At 46.0% G+C, this 10,075-nt stretch overlaps 2 protein-coding genes across 2 annotated transcripts; one reads left to right on the top strand and one right to left on the bottom strand.

The window, feature by feature from the left end:
- Window positions 1-1,680: 1,680 nt before the first annotated feature.
- On the bottom strand, window positions 1,681-5,424 carry LOC122380956. Its single transcript, XM_043364606.1, has 3 exons — window positions 5,291-5,424; window positions 2,464-3,094; window positions 1,681-1,785 (listed from the first exon to the last, which is right to left on the bottom strand). The coding sequence occupies exons 1-3, from the start codon at window positions 5,422-5,424 to the stop codon at window positions 1,681-1,683; spliced, it is 870 nt and encodes a 289-aa protein (XP_043220541.1).
- Window positions 5,425-6,189: 765 nt separating this feature from the next.
- LOC122380955 lies at window positions 6,190-8,531 on the top strand. The gene is made up of 3 exons (XM_043364605.1): window positions 6,190-6,286; window positions 7,108-7,748; window positions 8,427-8,531. The coding sequence occupies exons 1-3, from the start codon at window positions 6,190-6,192 to the stop codon at window positions 8,529-8,531; spliced, it is 843 nt and encodes a 280-aa protein (XP_043220540.1).
- Window positions 8,532-10,075: the final 1,544 nt, after the last annotated feature.

Below are 10,075 nucleotides of genomic sequence, written 5' to 3'. Positions count from 1 at the left end.
AGTGTAGGGTAGGATAGAGTTGAGTGCAATAAGGGCCCAACTCACGAAAGGCTCTAGCAACTCGTAACCAGCACCGATACCCCATACCGCTCAATTAAAACAAATATCCAACTCTACCCCAATTCTGCAAATAAAATCGAAGTTTCTACACCCAAACTGATGGCCCCCGTAAACCTATCTATCAAAACGCACAGTTATAGCGCGAAACATGCCATCTAGTCTATATTATGATTTATAACATGTCTGTGCGTGCGTGTGTCATGCCTAAACTGTCTAATAGCGTCGGAACGGCGCAGCGTAGCGACTTGAAATTTGGCATGCCGATTCTGTGGGCGTGGGGGACCTCTGTATTAAAATTTGGGGGTGATCGGACCAGGGGTGTCCCGTCGGCACGTGCAAAAGGGCGCTCCCATAGAGATAACATTGGGTCGGCGAAAATCGTGATCGGGCGAAAATCGGGCCTGCAGCGCTCCTTTCCCGAGCTTATATCTCGGCAACCGTAAGTCGCAGCCACATGCGGTTTTCACTGATGGATACAGAAGAGATTGGTCTATCGTATGCATTATGCAATAAGTTTTTTTCTTAGGTATGTACCACGTGCAAAGAAATAGCCTCTAATCTCGAGAAAACGGGCATTTTTTACACATTTCAGGAAAAACGTTGGCATTTGAAAACGATGCATTGGAATGACACGGGACTACAAGAGGATCTGAACTGTTCAGAAAATATATATTTTTGCCCATTCACTCGCACATCTTCATAATTAAACGCTTACAAATTGAGGGTTTGACGTGTTACGTTCATGCTCACCTTTGCACCGTCATAATGTATTGATAACGTCGACTTATGGCTATAAATCTACCCCAGATCGAAAGAACACTTTTCTGATCAATATCCACCCAAAATATTTTCAAAAAGTCATCAAGGGTTCTAAGAAACAGAGCAATGATTATACCGTTTTCGACGCATTTTTACCGGTTGAGCGGCGGCCGGGCTTGAACGCGGCCAGCGGCGCGGTAATATTACCGTGTGCTTTATATTCGTCTAATACTCGCCCCTCTCCCGCTGGCGTATTTACAAATTGCAACCGAGCTCCGCCGTAGGGTATTTTATTTCCGCCGTAGTGTATTTCACTTGGGGTATTTTCTACCATACAACTGCCCGAGCTTGGGGTAATTACAATTTGTCGGCGACGTTCAAAAATGATGCACCTTTTTTCGCAGTATAGGTTATCGCATGTAGACATTGTTCATTGAACCGTAGTGCGAATTCTGCTTTTATGAGCTTCCGATTTGTGTATTCGTATTTTCGGATCGTTTTCTTGAGAGATGTTGATAATTGTCCGATTATATTGGCAAAGGTTTCAGACATAACATGTATACAAAATTAAATTCTTTAAGCTTTCGAAGACATCTACGTCTTCATGATCACAAGGTTGAATTGTAAAAGCACAGAGCCTAAGTTTGCTATTAGAATCGAAGGGAGAAAAACTAAATACATATTGTGCGTGATAAATTGCTAAGGCCTCTTGCAGTCGTCACATTCAGTAAACACACTAACTAATATACCTACATCGTACACATTTTGGTAATATGACACCCTTCTATGCGCAGATACATAGATACCCTAAACGTCATATAGCCCTCCTAAATCCGATATCACTAATACCCATCGCATTGTTCAGCTCCAAAGCGTGAGTGTCGTGCACCCCGACTTGTAGAGCTGCTTGTTGATGTGAGGCGAGTACTCACGGATGTACAGCGCCTCCAACACCCACAGTCTTCGCTGGTCATGGGTAGAGCACAGTATTTCGGTATTGTCCACCAAAATTTGTCGTGTGATGTCCTTGTCATGTTCTTTGTGCATGTGATTCTTCAGTGCGCCTTGTTGTTTATGCATAGTAAGTCGTCTGGACAGGGATGTGGTAGTCGCGCCAATGTATTTATCTTTGTTGAGAAGTCTACAACCTTCTTCGGGGCAACTGAATTGATAAATTACATTGGCTTGCTGTAAGTGTCTGTTGTCCTTGTCTCGTGTCTTCTTCTTGAACATGTTGTTGACCATGACGAGATCTGCGGTTTTCCTCGTGTTGTAATATATGATGAGTGTCACTTTCTTCGCCTGGTCTGTCGGTTTGACGTTAGTCAAGATGAGATCTCGGATGACCCTCTCTTCCGTTTTGTAGGCTGTGTTCATTTGACTGCGGTAGAACAGTTTGATTTTCTCCGTTTTCTCCGTTTTGTCTTGACTTTTCTCATCGTTCTTCTGTCCACTTTCCTCGCACTCTTGCTGCTCACTCTGCTCACCTTTCTCGCTCCTCTGATGGCAGGCATCAAGTTGTCTTTTGATTTCATTATCGACGAGGTGATTGCTGTATCCATTGTTGACGAGGATTTGACGAGATCTGGTGAGCTCTGCATGGACATGTTGCCAAGATGAACTGTTGTTAACAGCTCGCCTGACAAATGCCTTGATCACACTCAGCTTGTACCGCTCAGGGCACTCGCTCTGAGCGCTGAGACAATGTCCTTCGTCCGTTGTCTTCCTGTAGACCGAGGTACTGCACATGCCGTCATCCAGCTTCTCGACCATGGTGTCGAGGAATGCAATCTTGTTGCCGCCGACCTCGTAGGTGAACCTTAAGACGGAAGCCTCTTCGAATGCCGTCTTCAGCGTCTTCAGATGCTCCTCATCACGGACGCAGACGAATATGTCGTCTACGTATCGAGCATACAGCTCTGGTGGTCCGTCCATGTTCTGTAGCACAGTGTTCTCGAGACGGGCCATGTAAAAGTTCGCGAACAATGGTCCGAGCGGCGACCCCATGGCTATGCCGTCCTTCTGACTATACAGCTTGCCGTCAGGTCCCCTGAACGCTGCCTCGGTGGTGCACATCAAGAGCAACTTCTTCAGTATGCTCTTCGATAGCTTCAGCGGTGGCAGAGTCGTCCCACTGTAGACGACATCGAGGATGATATCGATTGTCTCCAGAACAGGCACGTTGGTAAACAAACTCTCTACATCTAGCGAAGCCAGTGAGCCTTGCAGCTTGCGACCACGCAGGATGTCGAGAAATTCTTCAGTGGACTTCAGACTGTATTGGGCTGGGACGTATGGAGACAGAAGGCTGTTAAGCCTCTTCGCAACCTTGTACGTTGGTGTAGTCACTTGTGATATAATGAGTCTCAGTGGATTGTCCTTTTTATGTGTTTTCACGTTTCCGTACGCATAACCCGGTGTGTGTTCACCACTAATCTTGGAAAAGTGGATCTGGTCTTGTGCAGCATTTGCGCCTTGTATGATTCCGTTTGCTTTGGCTTTCAGCTTGTCAGTCGGATCGGTTGTCAGCCGTTGGAATTTGGATGTGTCACTAAGAGTTTCATTCACCTGTTTCATGTACGTCTCTTTGTCGAGTATGACAAAATTCGATGCCTTATCAGCACGTCTGATAACAATATCTTCATTACCGCGTAACTGCTTGGCAGCCTCCTTGAGCTCTTTTGTCATGAGTTTTGACTTGCTATTTCCTCTGAGTTTAGTGCTTTCACCGATAATTCTTTCCCGGAGGTCTTTATCAACGGTGACCTTCTTCTCTTGCTCTAGCTTAACAATGTCATCGTATAGCATTTCTAGAGAAGCCTTTTTCTCTAGGACACTGTTCTTAGACTGAAAATGACACTTAATGCCAAGATTCAGGAAGTCTTTTTGCGCATCAGATAACTCAACTTGAGATAAGTTTATGAAGCGATCTTTGTTTTCCGGCATGGCAAGGGACCCACCATAGAGCTTGGATAGTTTTTTGCCAGTTTTAATCTTGTTGTTGTGCTTTGTGTTCGCTTCACTTGTGGCCAAATGCTCCATGATCTGCTCACGAACACTTGGCGGTAAGTTAGCTTCTGACAGTTCATGTTCCAACTTACTCTTATCATCTTTGAGTCTTTTAATTGGATCTTTCTTTAGTTGTATTTGATTACAAATCAGTTCTTTCCGGAAGTCTTTTGTAAAAGCCTCATCTTTTACTGCCGGGTCGTGTGTCTTAATGTTTGTGTAGATAGGCAGAGTATCTTCATTTAGACATTGTTCATTGAACCGTAGTGCGAATTCTGCTTTTATGAGCTTCCGATTTGTGTGTTCGTATTTTCGGATCGTTTTCTTGAGAGATGTTGATAATTGTCCGATTATATTGGCAAAGGTTTCAGACATAACATGTATACAAAATTAAATTCTTTAAGCTTTCGAAGACATCTACGTCTTCATGATCACAAGGTTGAATTGTAAAAGCACAGAGCCTAAGTTTGCTATTAGAATCGAAGGGAGAAAAACTAAATACATATTGTGCGTGATAAATTGCTAAGGCCTCTTGCAGTCGTCACATTCAGTAAACACACTAACTAATATACCTACATCGTACACATTTTGGTAATATGACACCCTTCTATGCGCAGATACATAGACACCCTAAACGTCATATAGCCCTCCTAAATCCGATATCACTAATACCCATCGCATTGTTCAGCTCCAAAGCGTGAGTGTCGTGCACCCCGACTTGTAGAGCTGCTTGTTGATGTGAGGCGAGTACTCACGGATGTACAGCGCCTCCAACACCCACAGTCTTCGCTGGTCATGGGTAGAGCACAGTATTTCGGTATTGTCCACCAAAATTTGTCGTGTGATGTCCTTGTCATGTTCTTTGTGCATGTGATTCTTCAGTGCGCCTTGTTGTTTATGCATAGTAAGTCGTCTGGACAGGGATGTGGTAGTCGCGCCAATGTATTTATCTTTGTTGAGAAGTCTACAACCTTCTTCGGGGCAACTGAATTGATAAATTACATTGGCTTGCTGTAAGTGTCTGTTGTCCTTGTCTCGTGTCTTCTTCTTGAACATGTTGTTGACCATGACGAGATCTGCGGTTTTCCTCGTGTTGTAATATATGATGAGTGTCACTTTCTTCGCCTGGTCTGTCGGTTTGACGTTAGTCAAGATGAGATCTCGGATGACCCTCTCTTCCGTTTTGTAGGCTGTGTTCATTTGACTGCGGTAGAACAGTTTGATTTTCTCCGTTTTCTCCGTTTTGTCTTGACTTTTCTCATCGTTCTTCTGTCCACTTTCCTCGCACTCTTGCTGCTCACTCTGCTCACCTTTCTCGCTCCTCTGATGGCAGGCATCAAGTTGTCTTTTGATTTCATTATCGACGAGGTGATTGCTGTATCCATTGTTGACGAGGATTTGACGAGATCTGGTGAGCTCTGCATGGACATGTTGCCAAGATGAACTGTTGTTAACAGCTCGCCTGACAAATGCCTTGATCACACTCAGCTTGTACCGCTCAGGGCACTCGCTCTGAGCGCTGAGACAATGTCCTTCGTCCGTTGTCTTCCTGTAGACCGAGGTACTGCACATGCCGTCATCCAGCTTCTCGACCATGGTGTCGAGGAATGCAATCTTGTTGCCGCCGACCTCGTAGGTGAACCTTAAGACGGAAGCCTCTTCGAATGCCGTCTTCAGCGTCTTCAGATGCTCCTCATCACGGACGCAGACGAATATGTCGTCTACGTCCAAAGGAATGCAAAAAGACGTCTACGTCTTTTTGCATTCCAGAGGAATGCAAAAAGACTTCCTGAATCTTGGCATTAAGTGTCATTTTCAGTCTAAGAACAGTGTCCTAGAGAAAAAGGCTTCTCTAGAAATGCTATACGATGACATTGTTAAGCTAGAGCAAGAGAAGAAGGTCACCGTTGATAAAGACCTCCGGGAAAGAATTATCGGTGAAAGCACTAAACTCAGAGGAAATAGCAAGTCAAAACTCATGACAAAAGAGCTCAAGGAGGCTGCCAAGCAGTTACGCGGTATTTGTATTTGTATTTGTATTTATTTTGAAGAGCACTCCACAGCAACAGTGGCTTTTCAAGCTCCGAGTCAGAGAATAGGGTAGATACCAGATGTGTACAAAACAATTAGTCATCCAACCGAAACATACCAAGTCACACACACACACGCACACACACTGAGTCAGACGACCTTACTTCAGTTTAAAGACAGCGTCCGGCTCCGCATCTGTCGCTTCAGGGCTCGTTGGAAGCGTTTCCCTCTGAGGGAAACGGTCTCAGGTGGCAGCTGGTTGTGAAGCCTCGGGGCTCTCGCACAGAAACGCCGTTTCCCCGCCTCGGTTCTTGACCGTGGTACATGGAGATGACTGTCCTGCCTGGTCGTGCGCTCACGTACGTCCGAGTTCGAGCGGAGGACGGCCGCGAGGGAGACTGGCTCGCCACTCGAGAGCAGTTTCTGCGTGAGGCAGAGCGTACTGTACTCAGCGAGTTGCTGAGCCCCCAGCCAGCCCAGGTTCTCCAGCAGGTCACTCGCATGGTCAAATTTTCTCCGGCCGAAAATAACTTTTGCTGCAAAGTTAAGGATTTTTTGGATTCTAGCTGTGTTCTTTTTAGAGCCGTTGCCATAAACTGATATGCAATAGCGAACCTGCGAGAGAACCAGGGCTGTCACAAGAGAGACGAGTATGCCCCGGGGCACGACGTGTCGCACCTGTGAGAGACCGATGAGGGTCCCAGTGCAGCGGCGGCTGACGGCACCCACGTGACAGTCCCAGGACATGTTTGAGTCGAAAGTCACACCCAGATTTTTCACCTCGTTACAAGGCACGAGATTTGTGTCACGGAAGGCGACTGTGAAATTTGGAAGTTTGCGCAAATTTTGACGGTTTCCAAGAGCAATGAGTTGAGTTTTGTCGCGGTAATGAAGATATTGTTATCAGACGTGCTGATAAGGCATCGAATTTTGTCATACTCGACAAAGAGACGTACATGAAACAGGTGAATGAAACTCTTAGTGACACATCCAAATTCCAACGGCTGACAACCGATCCGACTGACAAGATGAAAGCCAAAGCAAACGGAATCATACAAGGCGCAAATGCTGCACAAGACCAGATCCACTTTTCCAAGATTAGTGGTGAACACACACCGGGTTATGCGTACGGAAACGTGAAAACAAATAAAAAGGACAATCCACTGAGACTCATTATATCACAAGTGACTACACCAACGTACAAGGTTGCGAAGAGGCTTAACAGCCTTCTGTCTCCATACGTCCCAGCCCAATACAGTCTGAAGTCCACTGAAGAATTTCTCGACATCCTGCGTGGTCGCAAGCTGCAAGGCTCACTGGCTTCGCTAGATGTAGAGAGTTTGTTTACCAACGTGCCTGTTCTGGAGACAATCGATATCATCCTCGATGTCGTCTACAGTGGGACGACTCTGCCACCGCTGAAGCTATCGAAGAGCATACTGAAGAAGTTGCTCTTGATGTGCACCACCGAGGCAGCGTTCAGGGGACCTGACGGCAAGCTGTATAGTCAGAAGGACGGCATAGCCATGGGGTCGCCGCTCGGACCATTGTTCGCGAACTTTTACATGGCCCGTCTCGAGAACACTGTGCTACAGAACATGGACGGACCACCAGAGCTGTATGCTCGATACGTAGACGACATATTCGTCTGCGTCCGTGATGAGGAGCATCTGAAGACGCTGAAGACGGCATTCGAAGAGGCTTCCGTCTTAAGGTTCACCTACGAGGTCGGCGGCAACAAGATTGCATTCCTCGACACCATGGTCGAGAAGCTGGATGACGGCATGTGCAGTACCTCGGTCTACAGGAAGACAACGGACGAAGGACATTGTCTCAGCGCTCAGAGCGAGTGCCCTGAGCGGTACAAGCTGAGTGTGATCAAGGCATTTGTCAGGCGAGCTGTTAACAACAGTTCATCTTGGCAACATGTCCATGCAGAGCTCACCAGATCTCGTCAAATCCTCGTCAACAATGGATACAGCAATCACCTCGTCGATAATGAAATCAAAAGACAACTTGATGCCTGCCATCAGAGGAGCGAGAAAGGTGAGCAGAGTGAGCAGCAAGAGTGCGAGGAAAGTGGACAGAAGAACGATGAGAAAAGTCAAGACAAAACGGAGAAAACGGAGAAAATCAAACTGTTCTACCGCAGTCAAATGAACACAGCCTACAAAACGGAAGAGAGGGTCATCCGAGATCTCATCTTGACTAACGTCAAACCGACAGACCAGGCGAAGAAAGTGACACTCATCATATATTACAACACGAGGAAAACCGCAGATCTCGTCATGGTCAACAACATGTTCAAGAAGAAGACACGAGACAAGGACAACAGACACTTACAGCAAGCCAATGTAATTTGTCAATTCAGTTGCCCCGAAGAAGGTTGTAGACTTCTCAACAAAGATAAATACATTGGCGCGACTACCACATCCCTGTCCAGACGACTTACTATGCATAAACAACAAGGCGCACTGAAGAATCACATGCACAAAGAACATGACAAGGACATCACACGACAAATTTTGGTGGACAATACCGAAATACTGTGCTCTACCCATGACCAGCGAAGACTGTGGGTGTTGGAGGCGCTGTACATCCGTGAGTACTCGCCTCACATCAACAAGCAGCTCTACAAGTCGGGGTGCACGACACTCACGCTTTGGAGCTGAACAATGCGATGGGTATTAGTGATATCGGATTTAGGAGGGCTATATGACGTTTAGGGTATCTATGTATCTGCGCATAGAAGGGTGTCATATTACCAAAATGTGTACGATGTAGGTATATTAGTTAGTGTGTTTACTGAATGTGACGACTGCAAGAGGCCTTAGCAATTTATCACGCACAATATGTATTTAGTTTTTCTCCCTTCGATTCTAATAGCAAACTTAGGCTCTGTGCTTTTACAATTCAACCTTGTGATCATGAAGACGTAGATGTCTTCGAAAGCTTAAAGAATTTAATTTTGTATACATGTTATGTCTGAAACCTTTGCCAATATAATCGGACAATTATCAACATCTCTCAAGAAAACGATCCGAAAATACGAACACACAAATCGGAAGCTCATAAAAGCAGAATTCGCACCACGGTTCAATGAACAATGTCTAAATGAAGATACTCTGCCTATCTACACAAACGTTATCGCATGTGCATATTTTTGCCTTTTGGTTGCGCTTTGCCCTCGCTCGTATAGGGGGAGGCGTTGAACGGACCCCATCGGTTTTTCGTGAGTAACTCGCGTAAAACCGTCCGATCGCGAAACTTTCAATACCCCCGATTTTATCAATTTTACACCTAACCTGAAAATTTCATGACCCTGACCCAAGTGACCTTTGACCTGTGACCTAGGTATTTCTCGAGACCATGTTTGGCCCGAATCGCGATTCGGCGTATGTCGGCTCGCATTAGCCGCGCGTTTGCAGTCTTTACGTGGTTTCAAGCGTCGAAAAATGTGATATGATGCTGGTCCCATGCATTAGGGTGGGTGTCAAGGTCACCTGAAGTTCAGGTCAGCTCAATGACCTTTGATGACCTCGGTTCACTTTTTCGAGTTCTACATGTTTCTAGGCTAGTTTTTGGAGCTGATTTCGAATTTAGCAACCATTTGAACATTACAGGGGGTGTAACGAAATTATCCGGACACCTTTCTTCCCGCTGTAATTAAAAAGCAAAACATTCTGGTACTTTTTCTTTTAACTGAGCATGTAGCCACCTTTCATAAAAACACAGTGGCAAATGTTCTGGAGCATTTCAGCCACTGGATTCTCCAGCACACTGGCTTTGATGCGACGCCCTCTAAACCTGTGCCTGCGGTTGGGCGGTGCTTGTGGCGGGCGTCTCTTCAGTCACCTGCTGAACAAGAGCCCACAGGTTTTCGATTGAATTGGGATCGCGACTTTTTCCAAGTCATAAGCGTTAGCCCAGAATGATTGAAGGTTCTATCGGCATCACTTCCCGTTCTTTTAGGGACTTTAAGTAGCGCGCCGCCCCGCATGAAGACAGCGTGGCTTGAATCAGGCACCATGACCAGTGCGCGTTCAGAAACCGAGCCCTCCTGTACCGTCTCGTTGAGCGCCTCCAACCATTCATTGGCCAGTATGTTGCTCCGGTAATACTTGAAGTTGATCGCAGTATTTTGTGACACTATGTCCTATTGGAGCATCGCTAGGCAGCTGAACATGCTCAAGTTCTGGATATTGTCCGGATGTTT

Source organism: Amphibalanus amphitrite, unplaced genomic scaffold (genome assembly GCF_019059575.1).
Source record: "Amphibalanus amphitrite isolate SeventyFive unplaced genomic scaffold, NRLGWU_Aamphi_draft 000110F_arrow, whole genome shotgun sequence".
NCBI lineage: Eukaryota > Metazoa > Arthropoda > Thecostraca > Balanomorpha > Balanidae > Amphibalanus > Amphibalanus amphitrite.
Note: the sequence above shows the minus strand (reverse complement) of the source record. Positions and strands in the feature narration are given on the sequence as shown.

Excerpts from the sequence above, each read along its gene's own strand:
- LOC122380956 (XM_043364606.1), bottom strand. The coding sequence starts at position 5,424 with ATGGTCGAGAAGCTGGATGACGGCATGTGCAGTACCTCGGTCTACAGG. Across the intron at positions 3,095-5,290 it reads GTGATCAAGGCATTTGTCAG|TCTGAAGTCCACTGAAGAAT; the intron begins GCGAGCTGTTAA and ends AGCCCAATACAG. Across the intron at positions 1,786-2,463 it reads TGAGTGTGATCAAGGCATTT|CGAAGACTGTGGGTGTTGGA; the intron begins GTCAGGCGAGCT and ends ACCCATGACCAG.
- LOC122380955 (XM_043364605.1), top strand. The coding sequence starts at position 6,190 with ATGACTGTCCTGCCTGGTCGTGCGCTCACGTACGTCCGAGTTCGAGCG. Across the intron at positions 6,287-7,107 it reads CACTCGAGAGCAGTTTCTGC|CCCAATACAGTCTGAAGTCC; the intron begins GTGAGGCAGAGC and ends CATACGTCCCAG. Across the intron at positions 7,749-8,426 it reads TGAGTGTGATCAAGGCATTT|CGAAGACTGTGGGTGTTGGA; the intron begins GTCAGGCGAGCT and ends ACCCATGACCAG.